Genomic DNA, 15,563 nt, shown 5'->3' on the forward strand with positions numbered 1-15,563 from the left:
TGTGCGAAGGCCACTTGAGTCTAAGCTTTGACTGATCTTTAACTGAGCTTAGATTGAGCTTAGACTGATTTTCAGCTGAGTTTGCAGTGAGCTTCGACTGGAGCATCACTCAACGCTCCCTGACCACTCTCTGAGGAAAGACCCTGGGCCTTATCTGAGCCCATATAATCAGCTATATCTTTGCTTCTGCTTCGACCTGGAGAATTCCCTGGCCTCACGCCGCTACCTCGATTTCGCGGAGCTGGTAGGATCGAATGACAAACCTATTGTCCGTCCGCCCGATATAACTATCCCTTCACCGCTGCTGCTTGCTGCGCGGTCAGTTTCGCAACTACTGTACAGTACTCCGAGCGGCATGATGAGCAGCCAGATAGCCAAAAGTCATGGCTGGACCGATGGTAATGCCACCGGCGATAATTTTGCCCCCCGTGATAGCCACCGCATCATTACCGACGGCATATAGGCCGGCAACAATCGAACCATCAGAGCGAAGTACGCATGCATTCGCATCCGTAGAAAGTCCAGCATGGGTGCTCCCGCATCCAGCGGTAGCCTTGATTGCGAAGAACTTGGGGCCTTGATCGAGAGGGCCCTAGCAAGGATTCGGTCTGTGGTCCGGATCACCGTTCGCAAGGTCGTACGCGTTCTCACCCCGGCCGAACTCTGGATCTCTCCCTTCTCGCGCGTGGGCGTTGAATCGGTCCACCGTGTCTTCCAGTCCGTCTGGATCAATGCCTGCCTTCTCGGCAAGCTCGCGAACGGTGTTCCCTTGTTTCAGATATCCTGAGTGGATTAGGTGGCCGAACGGGATCGGCCAGGGTGGCACTGCGGCCATTCCATATCGCTGGAGCGAGGGCTTGTCGCAGACAAACCAGGCCGCAGTTTCGTCTTCGCCCTTTGTTGCTTTGACTAGCGCTTCTCCCCATGCGTGATAGTTGCAGCCCTCACTGATGAAGCGCCTCCCGATGCGCGTGACGCAGATCTGGCCGGGCTTTGCGCGCCCTACGAAGACTGGGAAAAGCGACAGGTCACCTTCAGCGTTGAAGATCCTCGTGACTGGAGAGTATGCAATCGGCTTCATTACCTTGTCATCGAATCGACCACCTGCAGCCTTAGCCATCCTGATTCCGTCCCCCGTGACGCCGAACGGTAGCAAACCCCAAGCCGCCTGGTTGGTGCCGACGTCTGTCATCGAGCCTTCCAGCAGCTGATTTCGCAGCTGCACATCGTGTGCGAATCCTCCCGTGGCCAGAATGACTCCTCGCGGGGCCCGCAGCTGGATGTTTCGACCGTTTCGTTCCAAGAGCGCACCGGTCACGCGGCCGTTCTCCACCATGAGACGACGGACAGGAGCGTTCGTCCATATTTGAGTCCCTTTGGAGGTCGCCGCCTGAGCAAAGCCGCCGATCAGCGCGCGCCTACTGGTGATGCGTGACGGTGGTCTTCCACGGAGTCGGTCGGCCGTGTTTCCTGCGAGTAATTTCATAACACGGAAGAAGGATGAGAATTTTCGGCCGGCTGTCACAAAGGTCGCCAGGTCCTCGTTGCCAATCTGCATGCCGAAAGCAGTCATGGACTGTAAGGGTCGCCGGAGGCGACTCAGCTCGTCGCCCATGGGGCGAGAACTCCACGCCTTTGTGTACACACAACGGCAACCTGGACTTGCTCCCGGTGAGTTGGGGTGGTAGTCAGGCATGCCGGTGAATAGCCCGAGGCGGACAGGGGTGTTCTTGACGACGAAGTCAAGCATCTCCGGTGCTGTCTCAGCATAGGCTTTGGCACGAGCCTCGTCGAAGTACGGTCCAGCCTCGTGGCGAATATATGTGAGTGCCTGGTCAACGCTGTCGCGGATGCCCGCAGCCTTGGCCATACTGCTCCCAGGGACCCAAAGCCAGCCACCGGAGCGAGCGGTGACGCCGCCGTACTGCTCTTCCTTCTCTGCTACCATGACTTTGAGGCCAAGTGCTGAGCAGTCAGGGCGGCCGACATGCCTGCTCCCCCGGAGCCTACCACAAGGAGGTCGCATGCCTCGTTGGCAACAGGGTGCTTCTTGCCGTCACCACCTAGCGTCTGGATTCCAGCCTTTGCAGAAGCTCCTGTGGCCGTGCCCGGCTCTGCATAACGCCGCGCCGTGATGGTGGTGAGCGTTCTTTTCCTGGCAGTGATGTTGTTAGCGGAATGCCGACAAGGTCCAGATACGGTCGCTCTTACAGGAAGACACTTCTGCGTGAGGCTGTTATCCTCGTTGCACGGCCAAAAGCCCGAGTCCGTGTGAATCTCATCGGCACCCACGGTCGTCCACTGATCGACGCCATCGCGGGGAGGGGTCTTACTCCCTCGATCAGTGGCGCTGCCTTGGGACAATTACAGTTCGACGTTGGGAACGAGGAGTACTCTGCGCAACCCCTGGAGCGACTGACCTTTGTGGAACGGGGAAAGGAGTGACGACTTGGGCAATGTGAAGAAGAGCTTCTCGCCAAGGAAAAGGGTGACTGTTTCGTGCAGGTCCTTCGACCGAGAAGAAGTGGGAGGAGGGCCTCTCTATGTATAATTACCCTGTACATATGCATGGGCCATGTCCGGAGAGTGGCCAGTCTCTTAATAGCTTGGCGCTTGTGGACCTAGCTCATCATACGGGGTTGGATACGCTGTCCCCACCACCGAGCACGGGGCACGATGCGGAAGACTTCCCGTGCGTTCCATAAAACATAGACCGCTGTGGAGGTTGGCACCCGAATCCCGATCGATATGGATCAGAAACCGGCAAGAGGCACATCTCTGGGCATTCTTACCACCACAAGGCTGGCATACTGGCACACTGGCACATAATCTCATCCATTACACCCTACACCGGAGTCTTTGGGTCCTTTTTGCTCAATTCGAGCGCGAAGGTAGAGTAAGGTGGAGTATTTCCACAGCTGTGTCGTCCACTGCTATTTCTGCACGCTCTCCGACCATTAATTGCACCGCTGATTGCTCCCGGACGTCATGTCCGTCGACCTTGGCCGTGCCGCTACGAACGAAGAGCAACTGTATAGCCTCCTTTTCAGGCAATCCCAATGTTCCATTTTCGACTCGGAGAAACCGTGCCGAGACGCTCCCATCAGAGAAGACCCCAAGAGGTTTGGTCAACACGTTTCCTTGTGTGTGTTGGTCAAGCTTGCGCCATGGAAAAGCCTGGGAGTCGATCAACAACGGATGCTTGTACCTCGTGACTGGATATTCCAGCTTCCGGCCGTGTTTGTGCTCCCACAGTGCTTCGTACCCATCAATGGCTTTGGAAGCATCGCTGGCAGGGATGAACTTTCCTCCCTCGAATTTCCCAAGGCCCTTGGCGTCCATGTCGTCTTGGATCGCTTTCAGCTGGCCAAAGCTGAGAAAGCCTTGTCCACTCGGACCGCCAAATTGCAGCACAAGCACTTCCTTCACTGCGTGCCCGTCGTTCTGAGGGCCGTACCACGCCCCCTCCGGGAAATGCGCGACTTCCCCCTCTCTCAAGAGCCAGTCTTCGCCTTCACCTAGTGTGATATCGCCCTTGTACGCATAACGGAACTGCTCGAAGTTGTGATGATGGCGCGGAGAGTAGAAGCTTTCTTGTCTGGCCAGCATCAGGAAAAAGTTGTCAGGCGTGTTCTCTTCGCCCAGGATCAAGAATTTGAACAATGGAGCTCCGGGCCGGTGTTTCAAGCCGCTGCTGCTGTAGTTCATCTCAGAACCGTGTACCACTTTCATTGTGCTTGCCGCTGTTGGGGCGATTGAGTTCTAGCGCGCAGATGCCGTGGTGAGGCTGTGAAAATAGATCAACAATTAATCAATTTGGCACGGAAACGGAAGGGTGGGAACGAACAAGCCTGGTAGTTTGAGACTTTGAAAAGAGTCGAGGGGAAGAAAGGGGCGGGTTATTTTACAGTATTTTGTATGTTTTAGTGACAGTCGTCATGGTTGAAAGTCGTCAGACATCTCATTACCGAAATAGGAAAGGTATGGTATTCGGTGGGCGGAGTGCCAGGCCGCAATCACAGAAGCTTACCGAGTAATACTGATTTGGCCCGCGATCAATGTACTCGTATTGAGCTGCGAGAGTCTCCATTACGACCGACGGCAGAAGATCTCATGGAATGGATTCCGCTTCGACCTCCGCCGCTTTCCCCCAGTCTCTGGTGCCCCTTGCTAATACCCTGGCCGACTGGGACAAGGCGCCACTCGCTTATATCGAATTCCACATTCACTCCTCGCGATGGGCTTCGCAAATATGTTGCTTGTGCAGACTCTTGGGCTTGCGGATCTCCCCTCAGAGCACCTTCTCTCCTCCGCGCCCTCGTACCCAAAGGATCGTCTTTCGGTTGCCCACGGTATGCCCTGCCACAAATGTCGGCACTTTGAGAAGCCAACCCCCTTCCTTACCTGGTCTCGACCTCCGTTAAGTCCGACACTACCAGACCTACCAGAGTTGGTCAATGGAATCGGTGTTAAGTCGTTCAACCAAGACATTGCCGTGACTAGCCGAGCTCAAGGCGAACGGGTTTGCTTTACACGAGTGCCTCGTCACACGGAGTCAACTGTTGGTCCTGGGTCAGGCACTTCATCATGGCCACCGACGAGAAGATCAAGCGGTACCTCGACGTCGTCACGAGCGACAAATCCAAGATTCTCGAACTGAGCTATGACGGCAAGGTCTTGCAGCCGGGTCAACACATTGCTCGTTCAGGTATGCATACACACCACCTGCAACCATCTTCAGGCGTGTGGGAGGGGAGTCGTATGACTGATGAGCCTGACAGATGCCAAACTTCCTCCGACGCTGTCCTTTGCGGTTCCTTCCCGTGCGGCGACTTACATGGTGATTTGCATCGATCTCGACGGTCCGTACCCGAGCTTAAACTTCCTTTCGCCCATCTTGCACTGGATTCAACCGGGCTTCAAACCATCCGCTGGGTCAAAGGTCTTGACCTCGAGTGACCCATTTGTCGCAAACTACGTCGGTCCGGGGCCCCCACCAGGGAGTTCGCCTCACAGATATGTCTTCCTACTCTACGAGCAGCCGGAGGGTTTCGATGGCACCAAGCATGCGCCTCCAGGTGGGAAGGAATATAGTAACCTTGCTCGAAAGCGGTTTGCGCTGGGGGACTGGGAGAAGAAGGTCAATCTGAGCCACCCAATAGCTGTGAACTACTTTGTCAGTAATTAGAGTTGCAGAGAGATGTGACGATGATCATTGCACCCTGGAGACAGAATCAATGTGAAAGCCAACACTCAAGGGAGTCTTGGTGTGGTGCAATAGCATACGCGCAGGTTATGTCTTCCATTGACCATTGGGTATTGAGCTTGGTAATATTGGCCTTAGATCGGTGAATTTATTACCTTGTATCCTAGTCCTACTCTATCCCATCCTGTCCTGTCTTGTCCCTACCAACCACAGTTGAGATTGCGGCCTTTGTCGACTGGGACGACCAAGCCGGTCAGCCATCCCGATCCCGGCGAGGAAAGCCACGCCACGGCGTTGGCAACGTTCCTCAGGCCTTCCATGCTGCGCAACGGGCCTTTCTCACCCACTCCAAGCCCCTTCTGCGGCCTCAACGCCTCGTCTGCAGCAACGCAGTTGATCCGAATCGCGTCCGATGCGTAGTCGAAGGCATCTGTCTTGCTCAGCCCGACTATCGCGTTGGCGGCGGCAGCCGAAAGCGGGCGGTCAGCCAGGGACGCCGTAGCACCGAGTTCGACGGCATTGACAATGCTGCTTCGACTGCCGAAGCCAGGCGCCATTTCTTGCTTGAGCATCTGCCGTAGAAGGGCCCGTTGAATCAGAAATGCCTATGATCCCAACTTGACAGATTAGCATTGGGAACAAGTAGTAGCAAGCAGGCAAGCAAGCAAGAAGTTGACCAGAGACAAGCGGCAGCATGGCCTCATTGTCCTCAAACTCATCAAGAGGATAATTGAAACGCACCCCTCTCTGGTAGACCGTATAGCTCCGGGCGTAGTCCTCTGCCGAGATGTCGACAGTTGCTCGAGGGTTCTGATCCTGGCAGATGAGGTTGACGGCAAAGTCGATCCGGGTGAATGACTGCACGACGGCAGTGAAGAACGCCTCGACGTCTGCTTCATCCGCCCGGTCAAACTCCTTCACCAACACCTGGACTGAAGGATGGGCAGCCAAGATATTGCGCCGGCACTCGTCAAGATTTCGAAGCGGAGAGTCCCCCAGGAATATTTGTTTGCACCCGTATTGAGCGAACAAGCAGGCAATGACGGATCCGGTGTCTGTGAACATGCTACACGTTAATGATTCATCCCCTCAAATACACTGTCCACTCGGGTACGTAGGAGACGAACCAGTTGCTGCACCGGTGATGACCACCGTGCCGAGACGAAAAAGGTCCATTATTATGTGGAAAGTGGTTGTGTGTTTGAAGAGCGCCTCCGGCAGCCCCAGCGCACTACTCAGTGTAGACGTCGAAGTGTGGGCGTTGATTCGCGAGTGGACCGGCTTCTATCAACGGACTAATAACAGGAGATGCGCAGAGGGAGGTTTCATCAATCAACCTGAGGTACCTAGTAGGTAGTTGGGGAGTAGCACGTATCGAATTAAGCGACCTGAGTGCCGCTGCGGAACCAGCCAAGGTCACATACGTGCGTATTACATACCAGGTACTCGACACAAATCCTTAGGCCGGTGGAGAACGGAATGAGGCTCCCAGTGTAAGTTGTCGCGATCGTCACAGGCTATGAATTACTGAATTACTTTGGAACGAGCATCTAGAGACGATCAAATTGGGTAATCTTTCAGCTACAAAGCTGTCTGTCCCGCGATTGCCTGCCAATTATCATTGACTCCTCCCAGTCGAATGACACACTCCAGCCAGCCTTGGTTTCGATGCAACCAATCATACCGAGTAGAGATCATTGCGGTGGAAGCGAAAACTAAGTACATCAGTAGAAGCTTCGTAGAAGCTGCGTGCCACAGTCAACTGGCAGGTTGGCACCTATAATGGCCGTAGCTTTGGGACTCGCTATGAAGAGGATTGCTTCCGCCACTTCGAGAGGCTGCAGATAACGCTTCACCGGTGACTGTGCGGCGCCCATGTCAATGAACTCCTGCGGAAGGCCGGCGTCCGAGACCATCGGGGTCCAAACTGCACTTGGCGACACGCAGTTGACCCTGATCCCGTCCTGGGCATACTTGAGAGCGTCACAGCGACTGAGGGCAACCACGGCGTGCTTTGAGGCGGCATATGCAGGCGCGGTAGGTATGATACAGTTGCCGGCGATGGAGGAGACGTTGATGATTGCTCCCCGTTGGTCGCCGACGGATCGATCTTGCTGCAGCATCTGACGGAGCTCGTATTTTTCGCACAGAAAGACCTGCGGCTTAGGTGAGTAAGAGGGTGGCATATATTCGCAGAGTCGGAATAGTGATAGGGATGTGGGTATAAACTCACCCCTAGCTGGTTGACGGAGCAAAGCCGGTCAAAATCCTCGACGGCCAAATCGCTCGTCCTCGCGCTCCCACCACTGATGCCAGCGTTGTTGCACGCTACGTCGAGCCGGCCGTAGAGTTCGACACACTGTGAAACCATTCGCTTCACAGAGCTTTCCTCGGCGACATTACCTTGGTACAGCTCTACTTGGGCGAGTGGTTGGTCCTTTTCGAGCATCTCCCTCGTCTGCTGTAGGCCAGAGAGGGAGATATCAACGAGAAACAGCTTTCGACATCCATGCAATGCAAATTGCTGAGCACATTCCTGTCCAATTCCTGCTCCAGAGTCGGTCATCAAGCTCTCTTTGCAGACCAACGCACATACCTGAGCCAGCTCCAGTGATGAGAACCACTGTACGCTCAAAGACCTTGTCGACCAAATGAAGGGCCTCTTGATTTCGTTGTGGGTTTGTCTCCTTTTGTCGCTCTGGAAGCTGGCGGGTAGTGTCGACCGCTGGGCGAGTCCAGAATTTAGAAAAGCGTTTCATCTTTTCAGAATCGATGCTCACACATGAGCGGTTCAGCACCTCGTAGCCACTGGCCTGGTCGATGGTTCCTGACAAGTATACTCGCTCAGCAGGAGGTCGAAGATGTGGTGAGCAAGATCAAGGCAGTGGTGGGTGTGCTTACGAGACTCGCAAGCATTGGTGGCCTTTCGTCCCATGGTTAGGTGGAGTCCATGGATCTTGGTTCACCAGAAGCCTGATCTCGTCTAGTTGAGTTGCAGCGACCGGTAACTAATCTAATACGAGCCCTGTTAATTACAAATATTACAAGTCTCGTCCGTTCGTCCATGGTCTCAGACTAACCATGGTTCTTGTGGGGAATAGGTCTCGCACCAAGTCAGTGGTTACACGGAGACGGCACAGAGACTGGGGGCCTACTCTCATTCCCTCCCGAATCCCCAGATGCGAGGCTGGATTGCTCGGGGCCGAGATCGCCCCGCAACTCCCTCCCCCTGTCGATTTCCGCCTGTTAGCATTGTGGATACCCCGGAATCCCCTCTGGGGATTCGGCAGTACTAGGCCGAAGGTGGGCATACGAGGAGGAACTGGCGATATGGGCTGCTGGGCCGGGTTGTCACACGAGGACGGCAGTCTTCCGCGCCATGTACAGGACTCGGTATACTTAGCTGGGTCCTGAAAGCTAGTATCATATATCGACGCCGTCCACATCAAGCAACATATCAGTTCCTGAACGTGAAGGGCCCTCGTGGGCGGTGACAAGATGATTTCTGGGCTTTTACTTCTCACGGCTCTCTTTCTATTCTCTCTCCTGGCGCTGCGCCTTCTGCTCAACTACTTTGCGCCGGGACTACAGTCGATCCCTGGGCCGGTGCTAGCCCGCTTCTCCGATCTTTGGCGGTTCATCGATGCCTGCAAGGGGAATCACCAGCAGACCATGCCTGAGCTTCATAGTGAGTATGGCCCAGTGGTGCGCATCGGCCCCAACTTCGTCAGCGTGGCCGATCCGGCGGCGGTCGAACTCATTCTGGGACTGAAGGCCAACCTCGACAAGACCGATTCAGTGAATCCCATGATCAACGCGCATGAATGCGAATACCTCCCTATGCTGATCTCGGCCAAAAACTCGAAGCTTCACGCCCGGCTCAAACGGCCCATCGCCGGTGCCTATTCCATGAGCACACTCCTGTCCTTCGAAAATGTTGTCAACGACTGTAGCAACAAGTTGATGCGTCGGCTCAGAGAGGAGTTCGTGGACGGCAAAAGCCATGGCCGAGTGTGCCCTCTCCATGAATGGCTGCACTTTTTCACCTTTGATTTCATCGGGCGGGCCACGTTCGGCAAGGACTTTGGATTCATGGATGCAGGCTCGGACATTAATAACATGATTGGGACTCTGGACCTGCAGTTCTTGTATATTGGTACGGTAGGGTCCATGCCCTGGATTGACCGTCTGCTCCTGAAAAATCCTCTACTCCTGACACTGATAAAAACGCCGAATCATCTGGTGGATTTTACCGCCCAGAGAATCCGACACCGTCTCGAGGGACGAGAGAAGGGGGATACCAGTGGGTACGACTTCCTTTCACGCTTCCTGGACGCTCAGAAGCAGCACCCAGATGTGGTGACAGACATTCAACTGGCGGCCTACACAAATGCCAACATACTGGCGGCCTCAGACACCACATCCACGGCTCTGACAGCCATCATCATGTGCATCCTCCAGCACCGCGACGTCTACGACAAGCTTCAGACAGAGATAGATGCAAACAATGTCAGCTTTCCAGTCAGCTACACCGCGGCCCAGTCACTACCCTACCTCGACGCTGTCATCAAAGAGACGTTGCGTTTCTTCTCCACGATCGGCATTGACTTGGAACGAACCGTGGGTGCTTCCGGGCTCGTCCTGCCCACCGGGCAGAGTTTACCTCCCGGCACCATTGTCGGCATGAACCCGTGGCCGCTGCACCGCGACAGAAGCGTGTTTGGCGATGACGCGGACAAATTCGTGCCCGAGCGCTGGCTGCGCAGGGAGACCGAGTCCAAGGCTGCGCATGATGAAAGGGTCCGCAACATGCAAAGAGTCTTTCTGACGTTCGGGTATGGCCCACGAGCCTGCCTAGGCAAGCACATTGCATATTTGGAGATCTACAAGCTCATCCCGACCCTGGTGGGCAATTTTGACGTAAGTCATCCAACGCAAATACCAATCTCTGAGCTGTTCTAGGCCAACTAGCTGACGATTTAACCTGCCCACAGCTGAGCCTCGTACATCCCGACCGACCGCTCAAGACCTGGACGGGCGTTGCCGTTAAAATCCTCGATCTGGACGTGCACATTCGCAAGCGGCATCGCGGCGAATAAATAGTGATGAAAACCCCGCCACCGCTTAAATTCAGTCCAGCGCCTCAAGTTGATTCTCAATTGATACCGAGGACCATGTGGCGCGTCTGCCGTTACAAGACCCCGAGAAAGGGGAAGGCATACCGTAGGCCCAGAACTGGCGTAAATACATCGAGAGCTGTTCTCTTCTAGGTAGGCCACGATAAGCCACTGAGACAACTTTCGGTAGTGTCTACCCACTGTACGCAACGACATGAATCTCAATTACAGGTCGATAGCACTGCCGGCATCAATCCTGCGTGTCACAGCCTCAAAGGGACTGTACGCTGCTGCTTGTACTCTTGTGACCTGCTCAGTGCCGATACATGAATTTCCTTCCGCCTCACCGGAGTCATTGACAGGGCGTACCTCGTGCTCTGCACCAAATCTTAAGAATATTACGATTAAACCTAGGGACCTGCAGCAATGGCACGGCGCAGAGCTTCCGTCCGTTAGTGTCAGTGTCAGTGTCAGCGTCAGTGTTAGGGCTAGTGCTAGAGTCAGTGGTGATGAGTATACTCCGCACTGTCCTGCAAACTGTTTACATTCGTCTTGGAGCCACCTCCGGAACGTCGTCTCATTGGCCCGGAGCAGGCCAGAGGACCGACTTCCGCGCAAATTTGGTTTAGTCGATGCTGACCCCCGACCCACCGAGGCTCCGGGCCCCCTGGGCTCCGTCGTCAACCGGAGGTGCGTGACATGTCAGACATGCCAAGGGATGTAAAGACCGCATTTGCTCTTTGTTTTGTGCTGATCGGAAACTGTACTGATTCCCTTACAGTGTTGTACTAGGCAACAGTATCAGCCAGCGGCATCGTGCTGCGGAATACTGTGCAATGGATGAATATGGGGATCGCGGAATTCAGACCTAGCGTAGTACTATTGCTGTGTGCTCCCGTGCGACCTATTATTATTCATGAAAACAGGGCGGAACGATGGTGCAGACACACAACACCCGCTCACCCACTCACTCACTCAGACCGGCACAAACAGTACACTCTACAGCTGACTAGCTAGGTACTATTCACTGATTACTATGTGCTACGAAATGTGGCCGTGTGTCCTTCGCCGTTGAAGAGCACGAGCGGAGTGATACAACCCATGACGGCATCATCGTCACTCCGGCCACGACAGGAAATTGTCCCAGTTTTCAACGCCGAGCTCCAGTGCGTCTGTCGCCGATTTCTATATAACGCGATGATTATTGAAAGATCCCTTGGCCAGCAAGAAATGAAGATACGTACGTTGTACAAAGGCGGGACTTCGAAGTCTGGCAGCTCCAGCTCGTGTGTCGACATCGCCAACGTGGTCTGCCACTCTGCCTGAGAAGGCTTGCCGCTTCCAGAGTTTCTGTTTGCGTTTGCGTTGGCTTTGGTGACTGCAAAGCGCGCGAGATTGGTTGCTTCGCGAGGAAATGCAAACGCCATCTCGGGCAAGGTGTATTCCATGTAGTTGAAGTGACCGCACACCCGATACATGGCGTCCAGATCTGATTCGACGGTAGGCAGCTTAGGGTACCGGAGAATATAGATAAACAGATTCATGAACGCCGTTAGAGGATATGTGAAGACAAGCCTGCAACGTTGTCATGTTATTACATCGTCGGATATGGAGTAACCTCGGGGATCCGGGAAGAGCCTCACCATTTGGGAGAGCAAATGTCAATGCTGACATGGCTTAGTGTTCGAATCATCGCCCTGGATGCATCCACGACCTTCCTCGTGCTGTTCTGCGAGTGTCTGCGAAAGTCCAGCAGCTCGATTGGTTTGGTCTGGATTTTGGGGACGTTCCAAGGGTGCACAAGGATCGAGTGGATGGTGATGAGAGTCCCCCAGAAGACGTAGTGGTGGTATAAGACGTGGACGAGGTCCATATTCTCCGGCGTATCCGAGTAATTTGTTCCGGTTCGCAAGTTGAGTGGCAAAGAATCGTGCCAACCCCGAAGCGTTTGCTCGAGGTGGTCGACCGTGCGAATCACGTCACTCAACGTCGGCGTCGAGGCTTTCAAGGCGGTGAACTGCTCCGTTATATCCGCCAAGATCTGAGCGTGTTTGACGGCAGGAACTAACAGGCCGAGGTTCACCATGCTTCCGTCCACCACTTGGTAGGTAATTCGCAGGTGATTGCTTTATCCTCGATTGACTACGTCGAACGTAAGCTTCGACAAAGATATAGGTCAGGAGTGGTTTCCCTGTCATGCATACCAAAGGCCTTCCCCATCGAAATGCGTTGAAGCGTTCTAGACCGTAGACTGACCACCAGATGAAACTTCGTGTTTGCAACGCGGACTCACCCAAGTTCCACGTGGCCGTAGGTTGGCGATGCAGACCTTTGGATTCGGCGAGTTTCATGGCGTTCAAAGAAAGCATATAATCGAGCGCCGGCGCCCCTATGCTCTCCACGAAGAAGGCCTAGCGGACATATTAGTTTCGAACTCCAAGGGAACGTTATCATCGTCGGCCTGCCAGCGGCAGTTTTCCCACCTCATACCATTATTGCGAGCGCCTGGATTGCCATGAAACTGCTCCTGGTGTATAGTAAATCGGTGTGCACGGAGAGTGCATTTTGAAAGTATTGCCATTCGTAGCCCTGCCCCAGAAGTAAACGCCCAGATTGCTCTCTGGCCATGATTTGTCGACACCCAGCAGCATACACAACGTTTCTTAGGGCATACCAAGAAGCGTCCTCCTCCAGAAGCGTCGTCGGGCTGTTCTCGAAGTGAGCTCTTAAGCGAGACTCGAATCCTGGCCGAGAAAGGATCCCGAAAGCGACATCCCTCGATTCGTCGAAATAGGCATTCACGTATTGCCATGCCAAGAACTCGGGGGGCTCAGGTTCCCTTCTTCGAGAAGATCCTGGGTTGATTTTCAGATGTCGCGAGATATCGTCCGTGAGCTTCCGAGCCATTGTCGCGAACTCAGGCGCCTCGGTCTTCGCACAAACCCAGTCAACACATGACTTGGAACAGAACGATATGAAAGAACCTGGACCTGCCTCAAGAGTGAGCTATCACCTGCGAGAGCTGCGAGGGCCAGATGATACCATGATACTCGTAGCTTGGCTAGGATGCGCATGGTCAGCATCCTCCAAGCGAAGAAAGCAGGTGCCCTCGTCCAAGCTTACCTCTTCTTCTGGCGGCAGGATCCCAACGCCATCATCGTCTCCAGAACTAGCAGCGATCGTCAAAGAGGGGGTCAGGGGCGCTTCTGTCAATTCATCCTCTTCGCGTGCATCGGCAACCGCCCCAGCCCCAGTCCCCCCGACGCCTGCCCTTGTGTCTTGCAGAAGAGCCTCAACGCGCGATAGTCGAACCCGCATGGATCGGGCATCCTATGCTCGAGACTCGCCGGGCACGGCGCGATGAAAGCGGATATACGCACACCTGATGGTGGTCCTACACCGCCGACGACATGGGGTCAACATGTCCCTCTTGCGTGGTAGGATCGTCTCTTACTATGCAGTTCGGGCACGGATTGCCGCCGTTACCTGATGTGCTGGCGAGTTAATAACTCCGACAACCAGGAGTCTGTGGCACTTGCATTTGACTTTCTTCAATCGACAGAAATTGCAGGCTATGGCGCTTTTGTATCGTCTGTCAGTCCGGGCTTGCATGACACGGGTATGGGAGGGAGGATTTTTATTGACAAGAGAGGATTGAGGTGATTGAAGGAGGAGCAAAAGCCGTGCTGTTAGCCTGTAAACCAGGGCACTCGTCACGTGCGCCACCTTACGAGCAGTGCAACGAGAAGAGAGCGAATTGGGGAGCAGGTTGGGCTGGTGGCAGGCTAAGAACGACTCCAGCTCCGCGCAGCTCCATCAGCGTTCCCCACAAAAGCCTCTCAGGCAAGCAGTGGTCGCTTACTGTACTTGTACTGTGTAGTCGCACGAGAGATGGACATGGTGTCTTCCAACCAGGAGGCTTCTGGCTTCACTTCTGGACATACGACACCACGGTCAGGTTGGAATGAGGCCTCATACAATCTATCGGGGATGAGAGTGGAAAGACGCTTTACGATGGAGACATCTTTTTCATCGATCTTGGGGGCAAATACGTTTTATCTGGCCTCTGGGACTTCCATGTGCAGTCGATCTTTCCTTGTTGCTCCGTTAGGCGAGCAGTTGACTGATCGTTGAGGCTCCCACAGTGGTTTCATCTTTCATCGCGTCGCGTCCACGTCTGAACAGATGATTCGCCCACGTTTTCGTGACGGTTCGAACGGTGTAATCGATATCTTACGGGGTGAATGGGCAATCGCCCCGCGCCCCAGAAGAAACCTTGGTCGCCCAGTCAAATCTCCGTGCGCGTCTCCATGAGGTTATTGCTTGCATGGTATTAAGTAAGAAACTCGTGGCGCAGTCAGAGCGATATTATCTCGCAAATGACACTACATCGAGAACCAGGACCCTTTCAGCTGTTTGAAACACCCTTGCTGAAGGTGCATAGCACCTTACCTTCGTTTTCGAGCGCTCCCAATCTTGCAGACATAATGATTGACCCCGGGACTGTTCTATCTGTGCTCGAGCTCGTGGGGGTTGTCGTGAAACGGCTAGTCGAAGCTGGCCAGACCATTCACGATGCTCCAGAAAGTCTGGCTCAGGTCATCAAGGAGGCTGAGAGGCTTCGGGCGCTGTTGGACCGGCTGCTGATTTTCCAAAGGGCACTCCCTCCGGAACAGCAAGAGATCCTGGACAGGCAAGTGAGTTCGGCGGATTGTATTGACCTTCTGAGAAAGCTAGACGACCTCACGTCTGGCGAGAGATCGGACACCAAGGATGGAGATGCAAGAGAAGAGAAGATGAAGTTCGCTCATAGATGGTGGTGGCTCCGGAAGAAAGATGTTGTGGAAGACCTGGTGAGAAAACTGGAGAACGAGATAGAGAATGTGTCGAAACGACTAGTAAAGTACAGGGTCTCTTCAGTCCGGATTGCGCGAGCCTTACTAATTAATGGTTTTACAGTGAGTACCTATTTCAAAACCATCAACAACTCTCACAAAGTTCCGAGCAAGTCTCGAAGATATTGGAACTGGTCATGTCCATGGCATTGAAACTGAACTCAGACGATCCTAAAACGGCTCGGTTTGATGACAACGGCATATACTCGCCCTACAAAGCCGAGGGGATTGCCTGGTATGGGCAGTCTCGTTGCAAGCCGGGTCAAGATTGCACAATGCCCTAATTTCGGGACCGACGGCTGCTAGCTGATCTGGCTTGGGCTGGCAACTGGAACAAGGTGATGA

At 54.2% G+C, this 15,563-nt stretch overlaps 7 protein-coding genes across 7 annotated transcripts; 2 read left to right on the top strand and 5 right to left on the bottom strand.

Moving 5' to 3' along the window:
- Positions 1-592: 592 nt before the first annotated feature.
- On the bottom strand, positions 593-1,948 carry G647_08061 (uncharacterized protein; the record flags this gene model as incomplete). Its single annotated transcript, XM_008732373.1, has 1 exon — positions 593-1,948. One exon carries the CDS (start codon positions 1,946-1,948, stop codon positions 593-595), a length of 1,356 nt encoding a protein of 451 aa, XP_008730595.1.
- A 926-nt stretch (positions 1,949-2,874) lies between these two features.
- On the bottom strand, positions 2,875-3,732 carry G647_08062 (uncharacterized protein; the record flags this gene model as incomplete). The annotated part of the gene is made up of 1 exon (XM_008732374.1): positions 2,875-3,732. The coding sequence occupies one exon, from the start codon at positions 3,730-3,732 to the stop codon at positions 2,875-2,877; it is 858 nt and encodes a 285-aa protein (XP_008730596.1).
- Positions 3,733-4,587: 855 nt separating this feature from the next.
- G647_08063 (uncharacterized protein) lies at positions 4,588-5,188 on the top strand (the record flags this gene model as incomplete). Its single annotated transcript, XM_008732375.1, has 2 exons — positions 4,588-4,708; positions 4,782-5,188. 2 exons carry the CDS (start codon positions 4,588-4,590, stop codon positions 5,186-5,188), a joined length of 528 nt encoding a protein of 175 aa, XP_008730597.1.
- Positions 5,189-5,406: 218 nt separating this feature from the next.
- G647_08064 (uncharacterized protein) lies at positions 5,407-6,271 on the bottom strand (the record flags this gene model as incomplete). The annotated part of the gene is made up of 2 exons (XM_008732376.1): positions 5,407-5,811; positions 5,948-6,271. The coding sequence occupies 2 exons, from the start codon at positions 6,269-6,271 to the stop codon at positions 5,407-5,409; spliced, it is 729 nt and encodes a 242-aa protein (XP_008730598.1).
- Positions 6,272-6,930: 659 nt separating this feature from the next.
- On the bottom strand, positions 6,931-7,772 carry G647_08065 (uncharacterized protein; the record flags this gene model as incomplete). The annotated part of the gene is made up of 2 exons (XM_008732377.1): positions 6,931-7,362; positions 7,440-7,772. The coding sequence occupies 2 exons, from the start codon at positions 7,770-7,772 to the stop codon at positions 6,931-6,933; spliced, it is 765 nt and encodes a 254-aa protein (XP_008730599.1).
- A 932-nt stretch (positions 7,773-8,704) lies between these two features.
- Positions 8,705-10,305, top strand: G647_08066 (uncharacterized protein; the record flags this gene model as incomplete). The annotated part of the gene is made up of 2 exons (XM_008732378.1): positions 8,705-10,126; positions 10,201-10,305. The coding sequence occupies 2 exons, from the start codon at positions 8,705-8,707 to the stop codon at positions 10,303-10,305; spliced, it is 1,527 nt and encodes a 508-aa protein (XP_008730600.1).
- Positions 10,306-11,439: 1,134 nt separating this feature from the next.
- Positions 11,440-13,641, bottom strand: G647_08067 (uncharacterized protein; the record flags this gene model as incomplete). The annotated part of the gene is made up of 7 exons (XM_008732379.1): positions 11,440-11,508; positions 11,568-11,898; positions 11,967-12,364; positions 12,528-12,734; positions 12,814-13,313; positions 13,366-13,384; positions 13,447-13,641. The coding sequence occupies 7 exons, from the start codon at positions 13,639-13,641 to the stop codon at positions 11,440-11,442; spliced, it is 1,719 nt and encodes a 572-aa protein (XP_008730601.1).
- Positions 13,642-15,563: the final 1,922 nt, after the last annotated feature.

This window comes from Cladophialophora carrionii, assembly GCF_000365165.1.
Source record: "Cladophialophora carrionii CBS 160.54 unplaced genomic scaffold supercont1.6, whole genome shotgun sequence".
In the NCBI taxonomy this organism is placed as follows: domain Eukaryota; kingdom Fungi; phylum Ascomycota; class Eurotiomycetes; order Chaetothyriales; family Herpotrichiellaceae; genus Cladophialophora; species Cladophialophora carrionii.